At 49.8% G+C, this 21,100-nt stretch overlaps 1 protein-coding gene across 1 annotated transcript in view; it reads right to left on the bottom strand.

Annotated features, from left to right (window-relative positions):
- b4galnt4a (beta-1,4-N-acetyl-galactosaminyl transferase 4a) overlaps positions 1–21,100 on the bottom strand; it is a 94,893-nt gene that overhangs the window by 38,196 nt on the left and 35,597 nt on the right. The window contains exon 2 of the mRNA XM_060061703.1: positions 13,144–13,253. Within this exon, the coding sequence (XP_059917686.1) occupies positions 13,144–13,253 (110 nt within the window). The remainder of the gene's footprint in view (positions 1–13,143; positions 13,254–21,100) is intronic.

Genomic DNA, 21,100 nt, shown 5'->3' with positions numbered 1-21,100 from the left:
AAAGGAATTGGTTTTCCCCGGGCTCTCGCCGTCGTAAAGAGTCGTCGATTCCTCAAGCCCGCGGGATCGATCCCCGTGACGATGGGGAGGAAAACGACGAGCGTCTCAAGTGAGAGGAATCTGGCCCCTCGCTCTACGACGACACAACGCTCCCGAAGGAGAGGATCAGGTGTGGACAACAGGGGACTCGAACCAGGTGCAAACCCAAACGCTTCCTCCACACTCCCGGCATTCATGCAGCGCTTAACCTGTGGCCACTCAGAGCGCTTTACAATATTGCCTCACATTCACCCATTCATGCACACATTCATTCACTGATGGCCATGCAATGCGACAGCCAGCTCGCCAGGAGCAGTCAGGATCAGGGTGTCTTGCTCAGGGACACCTCGACACACAGCTAGGAAGAGCCGGGGATCGAACCATCCACCTTCCGGTGAGCAGCACAACCTGCCCTACCTCCAACCAGCCACATGCCGCCCCGTTCCGTCCGAACGCTGTTGTAGAAGGAATAATCCTCGGGGTACAGCGGACGTCATTACGCCCCGGATGAGATGGATCAGAGATAATCACCATCCTCTGTCTCGTCTCCTCCGCTCCGCCAACCCATCCGCGGTGGCTCGTGCGCGGCGGCAGGAGTGTTTGATTCCATTCAATTTGATTATGGAGTTAATGAGTCCGGGCGCCACATTCATTCCGCCCGTCACCTCGGCGCGCTCCCCGGCCTGCAGAGGTCAAGCTCCTAATGGGGCTACGATGATTGGAAGTCAGACTAATCGGAACTACGGTAATGCCTTCATCTTGGCGCCGACGTTATGATGAAGATAAAACAGGGAGGAGGAAGTGATTCGTGACTGAACACGAGGCGGCAGGGGAGGGGGAAACGGGAAAACAGTGTTTGTTTTGGATCGGGGAGGAGGAAGGCTTTTTGGACAGCGCGGCTGTACAGAGGAAACCACCCACGGTATAAATGATGGAGCCTGTCCTCCGAGCACACGGAGGCTTCGGCTCTCTCACGACCACTCAGTGTCTTTTGGCCAATCGACCGCTGGAAGGAACGACAACAAGCCAGCCGCAACAGGCCCCGTCCGTCGGCTCCGAGTCACCCCTTTGTGCAGAAGGCACAATTCATCCCATCCTAATAATTCCTTCAGACAGGCTGCTTCTCATGCTCGGGCCGGCTGCTATTTTTAAAAGGGAAAGGGCTTCGGGGGCCCGGAGCGAGGTTCCTAGAGTCTGGCACCACAGAGTCGGACCCGGTCTCCCCCTACCCGCTCCGGGCAGATCGGCATCGCAGCGTGGGCCAGGCGTCCAGGGGACCCATGGTGCCGGGAGGAGGATCCATGTTCCCAGTGAGGAAGATTAATCACAGGGCTCAGCAGGAGCCGGCCTTGGCGGCGACACAGTCTTCAGCAGCACAGATCAATGAGGAGTGGGCCCTCTCCCTCCGCCAGGGCGAAAGGATTATATACTGCTGGTTATTATACACCGGTCACACCCTCCCAGGGAAGGGCAGCGATGGAAGGACATTGTGTGTATCCCGAATGGATCTTCAGCTGCATTCAGTCGTGAGTGGCATAGCAGGAGTTGGATGGAGCTTGTGTTTGTAACCTTGACGGAGACCCACGAGGGACCGGGCCGTTGGTTCCTCAGCAGCCTCACGACTGTGAAGCTCTGCAGAACCATCCAACGCCTCACCCTCAGGATCAGCAACGTAATGGGAGAGCAACGTTTGCAACGATTTCAAGAATTTACAGTTTAAAACAACTTGTTATGCAGAAACTCACACCCACACACACCCAAACACACACCCAGAAGGAAAGACACCCACACCCACAGTCGAACACACGCACGCACGCACACACACACACACACACACAGTCACACACACACACACACCGTCACACACACACACACACACACACACACACACACACACACACACACACACACACACACACACACACACACACACACACACACACACACACACACACACTTTCTTCATCACCGTAGAGACCCGATGGGAGAGGGGACGAGATTCCGGGCTCTAAGGAGCATTCCCTCGACAGACGGGGAAGAAGGGGTGAGCGGAGCCGGGTGGGCGGAGCCGGGTGGGCGGAGCCGGGTGGGCGGAGGCGTGGTGCTCGCTACGTCTGGAGAGCAGGGGTGGAGGGCGAGGGCCAGGGAGGCCCCGGCACACTAGCGAGATGTGACAGCGTCTTCGCTCGTTACGCAACGCTACATCTTTTGACTCGTTCCATCCATGCACAACGGTACGCCCGTGCAACCCTCCCACCATCTGTCCGTCTCTCGGCCCATCCATCCATAGGAGCATCCACTCCTCCATCTATTATTCCTCCGTCCATCGCCTCTAACCCGGGGCTCCGCTGAGACCGCTGTGCTGTGTGGCCACCAGGGCTGCTCTACCCTTCGTGCACTGCTCTCCCCTCGCTCCAACAGGGAGTGTCAGGAGCGCTTTCTATTCACGTCGGGAACAATCGAGGCACAAAGGACAATGTAAGGGCTGAGATGACCATCGAGTTCGCCGTCGGGAATGAAGATGGGCAATTTTGGGGGGGTTGTAAGAAGTGGATGCACACACTGCGTATGGTGGCTCATGAAGAACGACTTCTTCTTAGGACAGTTCGGAAAGAAAAATACGTCATTTGATTTTGGGGCATGATCGGTGAAAGATACAGGCAGCAAAGTTGCCAAGGATACATTCCATGAGACAGAGGGTGTACTTTCTTAGATGGAAACCTTCACATTGTGGGCAGTAACAATGGAGGTGAGGGGGGATGACAATCATGGAGAGATTAGGATTGTCCGGGTCTGTATTCAGCCGTGGCAGGAGAGGCCAAGTTAAACCGCAATACACTATGGGTGAAGAGGGCACGTCTGCACCTGTGAAAGCAAGGCTGCGAGACGGTTCAAAGAATCCACACAACAAAGAAGTCAGTCGATAAGCCTCAGTATCAGACTCCGTGGCTACAGTGGAAATGCAAACGCAAACGCAAATCTTAACACCTTCCAGTTAGAGAGAGGAAGGGAGACATCTTTAGGTCCAAGGAGAATGTATACAGATTCCTCATCAATTCACAAGTAATTACAGTATAGAAACAAGTTTTATATAATTGGTATATAATTACATATTATTGTTATAATTAATATCTCCACGACAGTGGCTGTAGATTAACTTCCACGGATTAGTACATCATTGTTTCCGAGCCCAACTGTGCCATCCATATCACTCCAGGTATATTGTGGGGGCAACAAATTCCACACACACGTCTGACTCGCCGTCACGAAAAGCAGCATGCCGTCCAAGTAAACAAAGAACTACTTACTAATTCATGGGGCATAATAAACATTCACCATAATACACCACATTAAAGTGCAGGGGAGAGTTACTGAGAGGTAGAAACAACCTCGTCTCTTTGGTGAAATGCCTGAATAAACATTTTCAATTTCATCCTCTGAAATGCCCACAGGGCAGCATGTTGGCCGTGATGCCCAGCCCGGCGTCGTGTTGACGCCTCACTCCCCCCCGCAGACAGCTGCCCCTCTAGGGGGGAACCAGGTCACGGCGGGTGGCCCCGGCTACCGGTGTAGTGGTTCGCTAGCTTTTTAAACGTGTTCATATTTCACAGCTGGTTCTGCTACCCAACCCCTTCGACTCTCCCCGGGTTCAACTGCCGCGGATGCTGGGAAGTTTGTTTCTAAAGATTTAGTTTAGCATTTTGATGGTTTATTATAGAGCGAGATGGACATGAAGTTATGGGCGGTAGAGGGGACGACATGCAGCAAAGGCCCACGGGGGCAGGACATCGAACCCGGGTCGCTGCGGTCAGGACTGAGCCTTAACGGTACGCGCTCTAACCGGTGCTCCACCGGGGCGCCCCCCCCCGATGCTGTGATGTCTCAACTCGCTGGCAGCCAGGTCCAATAGCTTTAATGTATATCATATTTAATGCCTATGAATTTTTATGTGCTGGAGAAGAGCCCAATTCCGTCTCCCCACTGCAGCAATACAACGGCCGCATTAACATTCTGCAGGTGTGCGGTAGTGAGGCCGGGGCGTCTGCACCGGGGAGGGAGATAAAGAAATGCTGTTTACTACAGCCAGACACATTTCACAAAGGCAAGGGAAATACACTGAGAAAATAAATTCAATCTACTGCCGCCTTATCTACAGTTCACCTGGCCTGCTCCGTGGTGAATCTGGGGCCCGGAGGGGGGGGGGGGGGGGGGGGGGGATAGCACCAACGATCTGAGGGTCTCACCGGTCTGACCCCCCCCCCCCCCCCGTCCTGCAGAGCCAGCCCTTTCAGACAGAGGTGGGGGGGGGGGAGGTCCGGGGAAACAGTGTGTACTGACCCTGTCGATGAGCGCCTGCTGGTCATTAAGGGGTCACACAACACAGACCCCTGGTGGAATGTACTTGATCTCGAATGTGATTAACCACACTGGGGAGAAATTAGGACGTACGGGCGGTCCGCATGGGGGGGCAGGGTTAGGGATAGCGGGGTTGACTCAGAAGGTTGTAAGTTCGATCCCGGACTCCACCTTGACACCTCAAAGTGCCGTTGAGCCAGACGCCTCATCCTAACTGCTCCCGACGAGCTGGCTGTCGCCCTGCATGGTTGACTCCGCCGTCGGTGTGTGAACGGGTGAATGAATGGCAATCATTTTAAAGCATTTCGAGTGGCCACTGGTTAGAAAAGCGCTGTATAAATGCAGTTCATTCGCCATGCACCCAATGAACCCATGGATATACTTTGAGGATAAACCGTAATCAATCTGCGTGACACTGTCGCATACCTTCCTGGGACTGAAGTCTTCAGCTTCCCGCTGAGCTCCTCAACGCGCTCTGTGAGACGTCCAGGGCACAGGGTGGCGCGGCGAGGCGGCGGCGCAAACGCAGCGCACGCCGCTGGGCCAGCCCAGACCAGCTGGGCCACCGAGCGGCGCTCACGTCCCCGCAGCACTCGCCCCCCCCCCCCGCTGACACCGCCGCCGGGGGAGGAATGTGGCACATGAGTGAGAGCGGGAGACCTGTCAATACCGCGCCTGCCCCCCCCCGCCCCCCCCCCCCCCCCCCCCCCGGGTCAACAGCGGCAGACGGGGAGGAGCGGCCAGCGACGGGCGGCGGGGGAGTTATAGCGGCGCGCTCAAGGTCACCCCGACACTTTGGGCAGGACGCCACCGGGGCTCAAACGGGTCTCGGGGGCTGTGTGTGCGTGTGTGTGTGTGTGTGTGTGTGTGTGCGCGTGCATGTGTACTTGTGTACATTGCTGCATCTATGCATTTGTGCGTTTGTGCGTGTATGTGTGTGTCAGTGTGCGAGCGTACGTGTGTGTGTTCGCCTGCTGTGTGTGTGTGTTAGCCGGCTGTATGTGTGTGTTTTGGGGTGTGTCACATTTTTCCAGCAGCTGTACAGCATGAAGTCTAGGTTGGGGGGGGGGGGGGGGGGGCGATGGGGGGAGGGGGCGTTGGAGGGGGAGGCGGTTGAGGGGGGGGAAGACGCAGCTACAGAATGAAAGCAGTGAGGATAAATAATTCAGAGGCCCCAAAATGTCCTCGTATGACAGAGCAGTAGGAGAAGTCACTGACACCATCAGCCAACTGTTGGCCTCAGCCTTCGCCCCCGGCCCCAGCCCTCTGAACCACCGTTTGAGTCATCATTTTGCTCACGAACGGGAATCATGCGCTGTCGTCCCCCCCGTGACAAGTGACACAACAACACAACGTGAAAGCGACAACGCACCACTGTTACATCCCGGCGATGCCTCTATCCTGAGGAGAAACAGGAGCAGGCACTGCTCATTAAATGCCTTTCATTAGAGTGGAGGCGGAGGTGGTGGTGTTGGTGCCGGTGGTGGTGAAGGTGGTGGTGGTGGTGGTGGTGGTGGACGAGGGGTGGTGAAGGTGGTGGTGGAGGTGGTGGTGGAGGCGGAGGTGGTGGTGTTGGTGCCGGTGGTGGTGGAGGTGGTGGTGGAGGTGGTGGTGGTGGTGGTGGTGGACGGGGGGTGGTGAAGGTGGTGGTGGAGGTGGTGGTGGAGGTGGTGGTGGAGGTGGTGGTGAAGGTGGTGGTGTTGGTGGTGGTGTTGGTGAAGGTGGTGGTGGAGGTGGTGGTGGTGGTGGTGGTGGACGGGGGGTGGTGAAGGTGGTGGTGGAGGTGGTGGTGGTGGTGGTGGACGGGGGGGGGTGGTTGGGGTGGTGGGGCCCTTAATTACAGACAAAGGTTAAGAAAGTAATCAGTCAAACAGGGCCTGCTGGAGCGTGAGGCTGGCAGCACGTGGCTGTGAGGTAGTAAAAGAGCAGGGTTCGGCTCGGATGTCTTGGGAATCGGAGCTCGCGCCGCCCCACCAAATGCCTCATGGGGTATCCAGTTCCAGCCGGACGCGTCAGCACCCTGTTTTGACGGACCGAGCGGAACAGCGGCCTCGCAGGCAGGAGTACGACGTGTTACTTTCTCTCTGACGCGGCGCGCCATTCAACCAATCACTTCAGCCGGTTCATGTTTCCCACTGCCTTTTGTTTCTTCGGGATACGTTACCGTGATCAGATTCGGTGACGTTCGGATTCCGATCGCTCTTTTGTCTCTGACGCACGGACTGACTTGGGACGATTGTCTTCGGAGGTGGCTCAGCAAAAGCACAAGAACAACTTAAAAGAAAGGCGCAATTGGAAAAAGTGCGATGTGGTCTTGAGTCGAAAGACATGAGACTCACTTGCTCAGAGTTCACTTAGACTCTGCATAGCCTCCCCACTTAACTCCCCCCCCCCCCTCCCCCCCCCCTCTTACACACTTATTTTTTGTTGTACGCCCTGGCACTTAATGTATGCACTTATTGTATATTGTAGGTCCTGGCGCTTAAAAATAGTACTTAGCATCGTGTAGCATCTTATTCTAGCTATCTTTGTTGTGTACGGGGAATGGGTTAAATGGGTGTTAGTGATTGTTAGTGCTTCCCACTTGGTTCTATGAACATCCTTACTGTACCCACAGAGGTATATTGTTCTTTCTCTTTCCTCTGACAAATGTACTTACTGCAAGTTACTTTGGATAAAAGCGTCTGCGACATGGCCAAAATATAAATCTAAATGTGTACAGAATGCAAGTCCTTTAGTCCTTGATGACTTTGACGCAGTGAGAAAGACATTTACAAAACACCCATTTCAGTTCACCATGATCTCAACGGGACCTTCTACTCTACACGAGGGCCCCTGCCTGTGCCGCCCGTCCCGTCTGTCTGCAGGCCCCCGCGGAGGTCACCCCCCCAGGCCGACAGGGAGAGAGGCTGTTCCGGGCTGGGGGGGGTGACCTCCGTCACCCCCCCCAGCCCGGAACAGCCTCTCTCCCGTCGGCCTGGGGAGGAGAGACCCTGCCCTTCCCGTCCCCCGTAAAGCATCGGTCCACAAGGCCGCTCCGCGCGGCTCACACTGACATGTTTACGGGCCCCGGGGCCCCTGTGGGTTATCAGCCAGACCCCCGCCTCGCAGGCTTTATGAGGCCCTGTAAAATGGCCGGCGTGATTGAAGGATGGAGGCTGGTGAGAAGGAGGGTCGTCCTCTTTTTATTCCCTCTCTGCTGCCTGACCTTTCGGTTGTCTGCTCTATATTTCCAATCGTCTGGACACTGGAATGCATTCCTGGTCTTTTCAGCTGTGTGTGTGTGTGTGTGTGTGTGTGTGTGTGTGTGTGTGTGTGTGTGTGTGTGTGTGTGTGTGTGTGTGTGTGTGTGTGTGCGTGCAGTTGAGACTGTTGGTGGGTGTGTGTGTCTTTGATAAGTAAAATGCTCTATCATTGTGTGTGGGTGTTCATGGGTGTGTATTTGTGTGTGTGTTTGTGTGGGAGTCTATGCATGGATGTGTGTGTGTGTGTGTGTGTGTGTGTGTGTGTGTGTGTGTGTGTGTGTGTGTGTGTGTGTGTGTGTGTGTGTGTGCGTGCGCCTGTTTTTAGAGAGAGATTGTCTGTCATTGGGTGTGGGTGTGTGGTTCTGTGTGTTTGAGGCTGTGAATGTGTGTGCATTTGGGTGTTTGCATGATTTGTAAGATGGTCTATCATTGTGTGTCGGGGTTTGTGGGTGTGTGTTTGTGTTTGTGAGAGACTGTGTGTGTGTGTGTGTGTGTGTGTGTGTGTGTGTGTGTGTGTGTGTGTGTGTGTGTGTGTGTGTGTGTGTGTGTGTGTGTGTGTGTGTGTGTGTGTGTGTGTGTGTGTCTGAGAGACTGTGGATGTGTGTGTGTGTGTGTGATGAGAAAAATGGTCTATCATTGTCCTGATGTAGGCGCGTTAAAGCAATCTATCAGCCTCTGAATCCCTCCATCCATTTTAATATCTCCATTATAGGTTATATATGCATTGCAAAAAGGAATATACAATGAACTCTACACAGAAAATATACCATGTACAAAACACTAAACCATAAATATATCTCTGCATAAATAGATCCTCATATCTATTTATATTTTATTATCTGTTCCTTGCAATTGAGAAAACCTCTCTCTCTCTCTCTCTCTCTCTCTCTCTCTCTCTCTCTCTCTCTCTTTCCCCCCCCCCATGGGAACAATCTGCCTGTCACATGGAACCTAGAGCGCTGAGATCAGTATCCATGACTTATCCATATTCACATGCACACACACACACACACACACACACACACACACACACACACACACACACACACACACACACACACACACACACACACACACACACACACACACACACACACACACACACACACACACGCACGCACGCAGACAGGCAGGCAGACAGACAGACAGACAGACAGACAGACACACCAAAAGGGACATCCAACACACACACACACACCCAGACCCAGCAACTTCCAAGACACACACACCCAGACACAGTGTCATCAAACACACACACCCAGACACACAACATCCAACACACACATGTCATGTCCATGAGCTAATCCAAACCGTCCAGAGGCTAAAGGTTGCTGGTTTGGATCCCTCAGAGACAAAGTAGTTGTAGCATCTCACATCAGCCTACCACTTCCCTCACTTCATTCAAACTCTCTGGAGATCAGACATGAACGTGTGCGGGCCAAGGAGGACGTTTTCATAGAACACAGCTTCCCCGTTTTAACTGGAGCATCGCCCATATGTATACAAACAGCATAATTACACCCGGCACAGTTTGTGACGTGGTTAAAGGAATGTAAATTCTAATGTAATTACAGCAGTCGTCTCCATACATGTCTGAGTAATCCCTCTCCTCCCTCTTATGTGCTGCTTGGTAAATCATAATACTAGGATTGCTTAAATTACTTTCTTCAATGCTTTTATTGCATATGCTGCTGGGGTATCAAGACGCACACAGCGCTCATCTCAGCCTAATAGACTCTGTGCAATCATCCTAGCGTGGTGCGTGTGTGTGTGTGTGTGTGTGTGTGTGTGTGTGTGTGTGTGTGTGTGTGTGTGTGTGTGTGTGTGTGTGTGTGTGTGTGTGTGTGTGTGTGTGTGTGTGTGTGTGTGTGTGCTTGTGAGATTGTGTTTGTGTGGGTGATTGTGTGTGTGTGCTGGAACATGCATGTGTGAGTCTGTGTGAGGCTTCTGTGGTGTTTTGTGATAGAAGTCTATTGCTCTTTTGTGTGCTTATGCCCATGGGCTCTTTATGTCGGGGCGGTTTTGTGGCTATCGCTTATATTCAATGCTGCTTTAGTGAGCTATTAGCTAAGTGCTAAACCGCGTGGAGTAGTTCCAGCAGAACAAGTTAAAGATGTAAGAAGCTTTGCACTCTGTTCAGTGCTCGGCAGCTGCACACTAGTTTAATATTATTACTGCAGTGGCTTCTCTTTCTCTTTCTGCCTCTCTGTCTCTGTCTGTTTCTGTGTCTCTCTCTCCGTCTCTCTGTCTCTCTCTGTTTCCCTGTCTCTCTGTGGCTCTCTCTTCTCTGACACTATGTCTATGACTATCTGTCTCTCACTCCCTCTTGTCTGTCTCTCTTTCTGTCTATCTTTCTGCCTCCCTTCGTCTGTCCGTCTTTCTCTCTCTCCGTCTGTCTGTCTATATGTGACTGTATCTCTGTCTGTCTGTAGTTGCCTATGTCATTGTCTTTACAGGGTACCTATGATGTTGAAATGACTGTTGAGCAAGCGTTTGACGTTACATTCATTAGATCTCTGAATCAGCCATCTTTTGAGTGGTCCTTTAAAAGTCCCTCAGGAAGCTGGGGAGGGTAGTTTGAAGACCCGGTAAACCACATATGGATCCTCATATCTGCACGCACACGCACATCGTCGTCGGGTCAAAAGTATTGATGAAGCAAAAAGATAGTTAAAGGCTTTCTGAATAATAGATGGAGGTAGATGCTTTATGGAGCTGAGCACCAAAAGCCCACCGGGCATACTTACACAAGCACACATATACAGCACACACTCACGCACTCACAGACACATCCCCCCCCAAACAACACACAATTTGTTTCTCAAACCAACCAATTTGACTTAACGTTGAACGGAGCCTTACATCTCACAAAGCGCTGAACATAAATCGGAATAACGCCGTTCTCCCACAAGCCCCGTTTAGCGCCGCGTTTTAATTGTCCCGATTTAGGATTTGTTTACTGTACGACGCTATGCACACCGCTTCTCCGAGTGATCATCCTCGCCCGACGCAAAACTTAATCCATCAACAGTCATTATGGGGGTGTGGGGGGGCTGGGGGGCTGGGGACGTGAGCGTGACGCTATTAGGAGTCAGAACAGGGCTTGTGGCTCTTTGAAGTGACTTTAGATGCAAAGCGGCCACAGCTGCAGGATTCAGCGCTCCGTTCTGTCGCCATAGCAGCAGCAGCAGCGTGCATTTAGTGGCTGGCTTTATCGCTGCTTGCACATTTACTTAAATCCCACACTTTTGAAGCCATTTCCACAGTAAAAGCTCCTTCTGTTGTTTTTTTTTATAAACCAGATATATGACTGTGTGTAAATTCCCCTCCCGGTCTGCTCTGTGTTCACCTTATACACCAGGGCTTCGGGTAGCTGATGCTAGCTGACGGTAGCCATGGTTTACGTTATACGTTTACGTTTATGTTTGTAGTGGCTCTTACATTCCTTTTTTTCTCCAACCATACAAAAAGGTAAACTCACGATGTTAACGATACTCAAGAAGCTGGTGTGAATAGAAGTGGCGTAACTACTTAACGAAAGGAGTTGAGAGAAAGTAGTTGGGTATGGAAAGGTTGCAGCAATCTGCTCAATATGTTATAAAATATAATTCTAATGGAGGTCTCCATCCATTTCAAAAACAATTAATACTTGTGGTTGTTGGTACATAGTGAAAAGTAAGCACATTCTCACAAAGCTATTCTTGGTTTCCAACTCTTTTTTTGTTTCAATCCTCTGCATGCCCATTGCAAATGTCCATAATCGGTTTCATCAGGATGTTCTGATTTGAAAGCAGCGAAGCTATATAGTATTTCTACTCAAGGCAACCCACGGTTGTGTATCTTACATTTACATATAGCAGACGCTTTTATCCAAAGCGACTTAAGGTTCATTCACACATTCACACACTAACGGCTGAATCAACCATTGAAGGCGACAGCCAGCTCATTGCTAGATGGATAAGGTTTAGGAGTCTTGCTCAGGGTCACCTCGACACTCTGCTAGTCGTCGCGGGGATCAAGCTAGAAACCTTCCTGTTACATGTCAGCCCACTCTACCTCTTGAGCTACTGCCACCCTTGTGTATGGCCAGGGTACAGTTATGATTTCAGGCTGGCAACGCTCATGGTGGCATTCGCTGCTAAAGTGGCTTATCGGGTAGATAACTGGGTGGTTGCCGTTTCAATTCCCAGTTCCTCCTAGCTTTGTCGAGGTATACCTGAGAAATACGCCTAACCCTAACTGCCCCAGAGGATGTTGCTTGTTTGGGTGTGGCTGACACTGCCGTCGGTGTGGGAAGGTTTGAAACTGAGGCACTACTGTTAGAGCTCTGTGTTTTGCCATAACACAAATGAGGTCAATTGGTTTTAAATAAAAATTATGCATTGAGATTGAATAGTACGATAAACTGAGGAGTAGATATGTTTTTTATTTAAATGTAAATACAAGCAGATGTCATCCTTAGAGATGTGTGTGCTAACTGAACATTGTGCTAAGCCCCTGACTCAATGGTGTTTTTAATCTTTCCTAATCATGCTAATGATCAACATTGACTTGTCTCCGTTCACTTAGCCTCCCAGCTGCGGTTCCAATTCCCCATAAAGTGGGAAATGGTGTCAAATGTGATCCAAACTAATTGTCCCGCGCTGTGTTAAAGCCTAATGTGTTTGTCAAGTCGATACACGCTGGGAACCGCATCCTACTACACTTAAATAAAACAGAATTAAGATTCAATTGGGGCGCCTCGTTTTGCCACAATGATGCGGAAATAGTGCAATCAAAGTATTTTCTTAGTTCAGCCTTATCCGACACAGTGGGTTTACTGTACTGACCACACAGGTGTTTGTGTGTGTGTGTGTGTGTGTGTGTGTGTGTGTGTGTGTGTGTGTGTGTGTGTGTGTGTGTGTGTGTGTGTGTGTGTGTGTGTGTGTGTGTGTGTGTGTGCAGTTGAGACTGTTGGTGGGTGTGTGGGTGTGTGTGTCTTTGATAAGTAAAATGCTCTATCATTGTGTGTGGGTGTTCATGGGTGTGTATTTGTGTGTGAGAGAGAGATTGAAAGAGAACAGGGCGATGACACAAGTGTGGGTGATACTTTTACCAGACATTTCATTCTGTGATGGAATTGATCCGAGGGAGAAGATAGAAGATAAGAGAGAGACAGAGAGCGAGCAAGCGAGAGAGAGAGGGAGAGCAAGTGCGAGAGAGAGAGAGAGAGAGAGAGAGAGAGAGAGAGAGAGAGAGAGAGAGAGAGAGAGAGAGAGAGAGAGACCTGCAGACACGTAGCCTTAATGCTCGAGACAAATTTCCTTTGGGACAAATTATCTTGAACCTCGACACATCTTGACACACCGAATAGTTAAATACTGAAAATCACAGTGAAGAAAGAAAGAACGACAGACAGACAGGCAGACAAGACACTTTTGATCAAAGCACAATATAAACACAGTCCATTTACAATTGACCATTTACAGATACGCAGACAGACAGGCAGACACAAGAGACTCACGTTGCCGTCGTCCTCCCGGCTGTCGCTGCTGTCCTCGCTCCTGTGGCGTCCCGCCGACCGGCTGTCCCTCTTGCGGCTGGCGTCCGTCCCCTCGCTCTGTCTCTCTCCGTCTGGGGGAGGGAGGGAGGGGGGGGGGGAGGGAGGGGGGGGGGGGGAGGGAGGGAGTGGGGGGGGGAGGGGGACAGTGTCAGTCAGTGTCTGACAGCGGGAGTTATGAATACAATCCTTCATTTCTCCCCATCAATCTCCGGGCGACCTGAGTCCCGCTCATCCTCATCACTTTTAATAAAGTTGTTGCGACGATGACGATGGTGATGATGAGGAGGATGATGACCGCAATTAATCGTCTGGTCCGCCCTCGTGCGCGACACCGGTGTCTACATCATCATTAACGGCGGCGGCGGCGGCGGGTGGCGTCAGGTTCGTCTTCATCAGTGTGCGTCTGGCGGCGAACAGCGCTATAGCCTCTCTGCGAGCGGCAGGTTCCCGTTAGAAACCCACGGGGTGGACTGTGGAACCCGGGAGAGACGGGGCAGATGGGTAACGACCCGGGGCGGGGGGGGGGGGGGGGGGGGGGGGGGGGCGTGGCGGAGGGCACTTAGGAGAGGTGTAGACGGTGGAAATATGGATGGACATAAAACAAGAATAAAACACAAGGGCTCCTGTAGGGGCTCGGGCCCCAGATGGATTATGGGAGTTTGCAGCGTGATAGTAACTGTTGGCTTTGCTGTTGGGAAAACAACCTGTGTGTGTGTGCATGTGCGTGTGTGTCTGTGTCTCTGTGTATGCGTGTCTCTGTGTATGTTTGTGTCTTCTTGTATGAGTGTGTGTGTGTGTGTGTGTGTGTGTGTGTGTGTGTGTGTGTGTGTGTGTGTGTGTGTGTGTGTGTGAGTGTGTTTGTGCAAGAGTGAGTCCAACACAACATATGGTCTCATTTCCTATCTCACTGTGCCGCCAGCAATGCATCCTATCTTTCTTCCACACACACACACACACACACACACACACACACACACACACACACACACACACACACACACTCACAGTCACAGATGATCACGTCAAGACAAAACTCAATAACGAGTAGTAACGGGATATTCACTATTATATGAGCTGCTGTTTATTCTGAGCTGCAGGGCTGCATGGATTGGCATCAGAGTTTCAATCTACCTCTCCGAACAATAAACGATAACAGGCGTCCACATCCTGTTTACTCCCATTGGCTCAATATGCTTTTACGTGTTCCGCGCCGGGCTGAATTTTATTCGGCTACTGTGGATTGAAAAAAAAAAACGGAACACTAGACCTCAATAAATGATGGCGCCTCTGACTGACTCTCTGTGTGTGTGTGTGTGTGTGTGTGTGTGTGTGTGTGTGTGTGTGTGTGTGTGTGTGTGTGTGTGTGTGTGTGTGTGTGTGTGTGTGTGTATATATCTGTATCAAATGATAGGAAGTTGGGAGTGGGGTCATTGGAGCTACACTCTCATATGGATCTGAATTGAAAAAGAATTGAAAAACACACATGCAGCACAACACGAGGCACTGGCCTTAAGAAGGACACAAGGTTGGCCTCGATTCAGGACTCGTGTTCATCAATAGCAGCAGAGTAAGAGCAGGCAGACAGATAGATAGAAACACATATACATATATATATATATATATATATATAGAGAGATATATATAGATAGCTAAATAGGTAGATGGAAAGATATATATGGATAAATAGACAAGATAGATAGATGGATAGATGGATAGATAGATACATATGATGGATGGAATAGTTTTAGTAAGAGCTAAAAAATAAAGACAGTTTTCTTTGTGGAAGCACTTGACAATCTCAGACCAAGTTAATCCGTTTCATGGATTTATTTTCCCACTTGCTTGTGAATCCCTAACCCGCCTCTCTCCTGTTTTGGAGCTCATTCTGGAACACCGGCGGAGGAAATACATGTTGTGTGTTTTGAACTGAAATAAATTCACCACCCTTGACATTGGCCCCCTTTTCAGCTTGGCTTTGTTCCTGTGGCCCTGCGTGTCTCGTTTTGGCTGATTGTCATCACCGCAAGACGCTGAACCACAGCCTACATGCTAAATAAATCCTTCACAAAACAAAACTCCTACAAATAAAAAAATAAAAAAAATCAAATCAAACACATCAAGGAATTTGGAGGTCAGCCTGATTATTTTAGGCCAGATCTAGCTACTTGCAAACAACTTTTCTTACGACACAAACGAGATCTCTTAAGATTGTGAACCAAATATGTGCACACATACTGTAAATACAAATAATTACGTTTCTTGCGATTTTTCGGCGTTTCACATCAGATGTATTTTCTTTCTGAGTGTGGTGATGATCTCCATGAGTAGGAGGAACACACAGCCCAAAGGTAGGCCACTGAGAGGAGCGTCTTCACAGTACCCTCCGCTTGTCATGGACTGGCTGATCATCTCCTCAGGGAGGCCATCAAGGCACGCGCGGATCAAAGAGCATACGTCCAAAGCCAGGCTGAACCTGCCCTCTCATCTCTTCTCTCCTCTATCCCTCTCCCTTCCTCTCCTCCCATCTTCTCCCCTCTGCTCCATTCCTCCTCTCCTCTCCTTTTCTCTTATCCACCTCTGCTCCGATATTCTCCCCTCCTCCCGTTCCCTCCCCTCTCCTCCCTCCCCCCTCCCCGCCGCTCCCCTCCCCTCCCCTCTTCTCTCCCTCCCCCCTCTCGTCCTCATGAAGCTTGGCAGCATGACCTGTTCCCCACCTTCCTGCCATTGTCATGTTAAAAATAGGGTCCTAACTCGTCACTTTCTAACTTGGATCGTTTCACGCAGCAGAGCTCTCTTTGTCCAACAGCAGCTGTTAAACTGGAAGTTTATCTGGTTGTGACGCACACTATACCCTCCTGAAATGCAACGCGAGTAAAGACAATATCATCCAACCACAAACTCTATGCAAGTCCTTCTCTGAGAATGTGTGCTGCCTTTTTATTCTCTATTTTCGTTTTTGTCACATCACGTATTAATATCCATAGAGCAAGCAAACAGAGCGTTGTCAGGACAACCTTCGACGACAGAGATTTGATTTAAGAAATGGATAGGACTCATAGGAGAGTAAATGAATAAATCAAATATGGAGGCGCCATCTGGATGGGAGAGGGCAAACTGTCCACAGATACAGAACAGGCAAACACTGACAAATGTTTGGCAGTCGCTTCCCAACTGTGAATAGTTCTTCACTCTGGCAAACGCTTTCCTTTGGGACTATAATCTACAATATTTTGGACTGAAATCCATTTTTAGAAGGTTAAAAACACACAATTATTACGCTGAATTCTGCATGGTCAGAGTTCCCAAGAACCAGCTTTACTGTGTGGGATACAGTTCGAGGTTAACCCTTGCTATTTCAGACTTTTGGAAATGTTCTCAATGGATGCATGTATGAATGAGTCAACGATAGGAGGAAATTAAAATATCATGTGAACATCATGTGTTACATTTACATTTAGGGCATTTAGAAGACGCTTTTATCCAAAGTGACCTACATTAATAACATTTGTCATGAGGAAAAAACAATATATCGCTGTTGGTACAGTAAGGAAGATCGTAGAACCAAGTGCCAAGCACTAACAATCATTAGGTTAACCCATTCCCCATACACAAGAGATAGCCAGGATAAGATGATATACAAGGCTAAGCACTAAAGTACAAAGATGTACTATGGTAGAAATTAACCTTACATTTTATGTTAAACTATGATTATTATTAGGCCTACATATCATATAGATACTTTAATGGTGGAAGATAGCTGATCACCTTTCCCCTATATGCTAGGTGTTATGTGGCGCCAGTGAGTGGGTTCACTCTCTTCTTACCTGATGTACTCTCTGAAGAACATGCTGATATGCACACCTGTACATCATCTATCTGTTTGCATAGAGGTTAATATACGTTCAAAAGGCACAGTCTCCCTTTTCTCTTCTTCTGTTCCTCCGACATTGGGTTTCTCTGTCTCTTTTTAGTCGGCTGATCTATGATGAATGTAACAATCCCTTAGTTACTTGTGTTTATATCGAGCCGGTTCCGTGTTTGGGGGTCTGTGCCGTAAAGCAATTCGTTACTTCGCGAGACCCGAGACTCCCGCGAGAGTGGGCGGCGGGTCGCCGGCAGAAACATATTCCTTTTCTCCGCCAAGATGCGCAAGGGGGAGTCGAAACAACGAACAATCGAACAAAAATGTATAATAGAACCATCGCAATGACTCTTAGCATGTTATATTAAGGTAAATCAAGCCAAAAAAGTTGCATAGTTCCCCTTTCACTCGTGTCTGATCTCTTTTCTGGTCCATTCTTCTTTTGTTCAACCGACAGTCGCCTCTTGGGTCCCTTATCAGTCGATTGATCCATGATGAATGCAACAATTGCCTCGCAACTGGCTGTATATCTAGCCGGTGCCATGTTTGGGTGTGTGTCTGTGCCGTAAAGCATTTTCGAAACTACAATCTGACTACATTTTCGAGGCGCGATTGGATACTTCCGCTGCGTCAAATCCGGATTGTGTCGGTCCGAAGTAACAGAGCAAGTTGCATATGCGTTTTTTCCTTGGAGAGGTGAGGTGACATGGGGCAATGACACACCCACCAAACGACCCAGAAATGGTTGCAGAACCATCAGAATAACTCTCAACCAGCATAATTAATGTAATTTTGGCAAAAAAAGTTGCATAGTGGGCCTTTAAAGCAATTCGTTACTTCGCGAGACACGAGACTTCCACGAGAGTGGGCGGCGGGTCGCTGGCAGAAACATGCATATTCCCTTTCTCCGCCAATATGCACTAGGGGGAGTCGAAACAACGACCAATCTAACCAAAAAGTTTAATAGAATCATCACAATGACTCTTAACCTGTTATATTAAGGTAAATTAAGCCAAAAAAGTTGCATAATTCCCCTTTAAGAGTAACACCAAAGCGCCTACAGCGGTGCGTGTGCACGCTTGTCCTGAGTCACTCATCGGCGGCTGTATATACACACCACTGCGACCCCGAGGACGGCGGCTAACAACGGAACTTAAATCCACATCTGTGCTGCCGGTGCCGTGGTGGAAGCGGATGTTTGTGAAGCATTTTGCTCTGGCCTCTGGAACCCATGCACTCCTGCGTTCTCTCAGCGCTCGTCTTCCTCGCCTGCGGCCACCAGGGACGCTGGAAGTAATTCACAGTTGGGGGGGCTGAGAAACGTTCCGATGACGTCATAATGCGAAATGTCAAACATAAATAAATAACGTTCTCGATAGGGTGTTACACTTGGTTATTTATATGCCTAGTAATCATGTGATAAAGGCTATAATGAGATGTCATCACAACCAACCTGTATTAGACCAGAGGTTTTAGAAATACACCATAAGGCCAACTTGTGAATGTGCTTCATTGAATCACACATGAAATGCAAGTATTTCTCAGAATATGTCTTTAATTAATGGTGCGTTCGAGTATTCTCTGCGAACCGACTCGGATCTCGGATCTGATGCCACGCCCACACTTCAAGCGTTTTATTATTTCGCTCGGTCGTTGGAGGAAAACATGGACGCCACCCGGAAAGCTGTTGTCGCGGTAGCATTGGCAGAGGACCAGGCGATCCAATATAAGTAGGCTATAGGCCATAGTCAAGTCAAGTCAAAGGGGCGTGTTTGTGCGTGTCGCTAGGCAACGTCCTCGGACCTCCGAGACGGATGGATATTAAAACGCACCATAAGACCTCAAATATTTAATTACACGCACAAGGTACTGATATTATGCATTAGACAGTGTTATGAACAAGTAACATAGCCTAGATGAGGCTATCTGGAGAAGTTTTCATTAGCAAAACGCCTGGCTGGGAACGAAAAATCTTTTGGCTGAAAAGGCTCCTCACTCAGACTGTAGCTAGTGCTAGCTTCCCCGCTAGTAGCAGCAACAGAATCCACCGACGGCGCCGCAGCAGTTAGCATCGCCGGCTCATCCAAGCTCTCCTCCTCCGGTCTGATTGGGGGGTGATCCTTTGATGGTAATGCTGGTAAAGACACTTGAATACTGACACATTCTACATTCGTAGTGTTTTGCCTTTTGGTGGAACCATGACCCACAGGATCTTTGAAAAAATCCGAAATTCTTTTCTGACTCATACTTTTTAGCTCTGTTTTTAGCTCTGTTCAAAATGCTAGTGCTAGCCTAGTTGATGACGCCCAGAGTAGAACACTTTAAACGGTCGTTATGCTGTGTTTGTGGTACTACATTTTGTGAATCAAATCATGCTTGTGACATTTATAGTCAAATATGTTGTTTGAGTTATGTAAATAAAATGTCAATAGTATAATAATAGTCTGATAGATTTATGTATTTATTTATTTCCACGGGGGTTTTTGCATTTCACATTCAGCCTCTCGCCACCAGGGGGGGCTGCAGCCCCCCCACTTCCAGCGTCCATGGCGGCCACGTACAGCTACGCACACACACACACGCACACACACACACACACACACACACACACACACACACACACACACACACACACACACACACACACACACACACACACACACACACACACACAGACCGCCGGACTCTTATGGGAAACGGAAAAATTTATGAGACGCCCCAGCCACGTCTAAACATTATTGTAAAGCTCACTGCTGTCTTACCGTCGCTAAATTCCGGTGAAGCGTGTGTCAACATATGTAAACAGCCATGCTGTCCTGCCAGTGTTTTCTCCTAGACAACCAAACTTCGAAATAAACAAGCTTCAAAATAAAAGTACCCCCCCCCCTAACAAAAAATAAGAAGACAAAAATGGACCTTGAGAACGGGGGAGTCTCTAGACAACCGGACCACCAGACCACCGTACTACGAGACCATCAAGCTGGCGCCCCTCCCCGGCCACCAGGTCTGACTGACCCCCAGTCCTACTCCTGACTCTGTGGGTCTGGGCCCCAAATCTCCGGACCCCAAGCAACCAGGTCTGACTGACTGGTCTCCCAGCCCTGACTCTGAGGCCCCGGGCCCCCAGGTTGGTGGGCCCCCAAGCTACCAGCTCGGACTGACTGGATCCCCCCAGCCTTGACTCTGGGGCCCCGGCCCCCCAGACCTGGTAGACCCCCAGGCCAACAGGTCTGGGGGTCTAGGGGGGGGGGGGCCAACAGGGGGGGGGGGGCACAGACAGGCACCGCTGGGTTAATGGGACTCCTGTCAGGAAGCCCAGTCCTGGTGACCCACTGGGGAGAGAAAGATGGGAGAGACGGGGGAGACGGACTGAACCAAGCTCCCCTCAGAGGGGGGGGGGGGGAGGAGCGAGGGAGATCACACTGAGAGAGGGCCGATCGATAAAAGAAAATCTATAGAAAGTAGAAAAACTTGAAAGAAAAACGTTTGAGGGAAGAGTTGTAGACAAGCAATAAAACAAAGACAGGCGTTGGAAGAAAAGTCAGACAGCGAATTTGTTGGGTTTTCGGTGGACGTGATTGTTTGGTCGTCATGGTAGTTCTGGTCTTCGACGGAACAGCGGCCACTGAACAAACGTTCAAGCTACTCCGAGGGCTTTGGGGCGTGAAGGATTGAGTCATATGTTTACCTGACCCTGCTGCCTCTTCATACTGCTTATTTATTACTATTCTGTCTGCAGGCCAACGTGATGATGTGCGTGCGTGCATGTGCGTGTATGTATGTTTGTCATGTGTGTATTTGCATGCTTGCATGTGTGTGTATGAGCGTGCGTGCATTTGCGTGGGTATGAGTGTGCGTGCAAGTGTGTGTGTGTATATGTGCGTGGGCTGCTGAGTGCCTGAGTCTCCTTTTCATTGTATTTTTTAACAAGGTTGACAGCAGCTCCTGCGGTCATGGAGCGTTCCTGTGTTGTGAGATGGCAGAACGTTCCACACACCGGCCAGCAGACGAGCCTCAGCAGTCAATAGCAGTGACACGAGGGCCGACCTAACACAC

The sequence above is a fragment of the Gadus macrocephalus genome, chromosome 9 (genome assembly GCF_031168955.1).
Source record: "Gadus macrocephalus chromosome 9, ASM3116895v1".
NCBI classification, from domain to species: domain Eukaryota; kingdom Metazoa; phylum Chordata; class Actinopteri; order Gadiformes; family Gadidae; genus Gadus; species Gadus macrocephalus.
The sequence above is the reverse complement of the archived record's forward strand: the minus strand, read 5'-3'. Positions and strand labels throughout refer to the sequence as shown.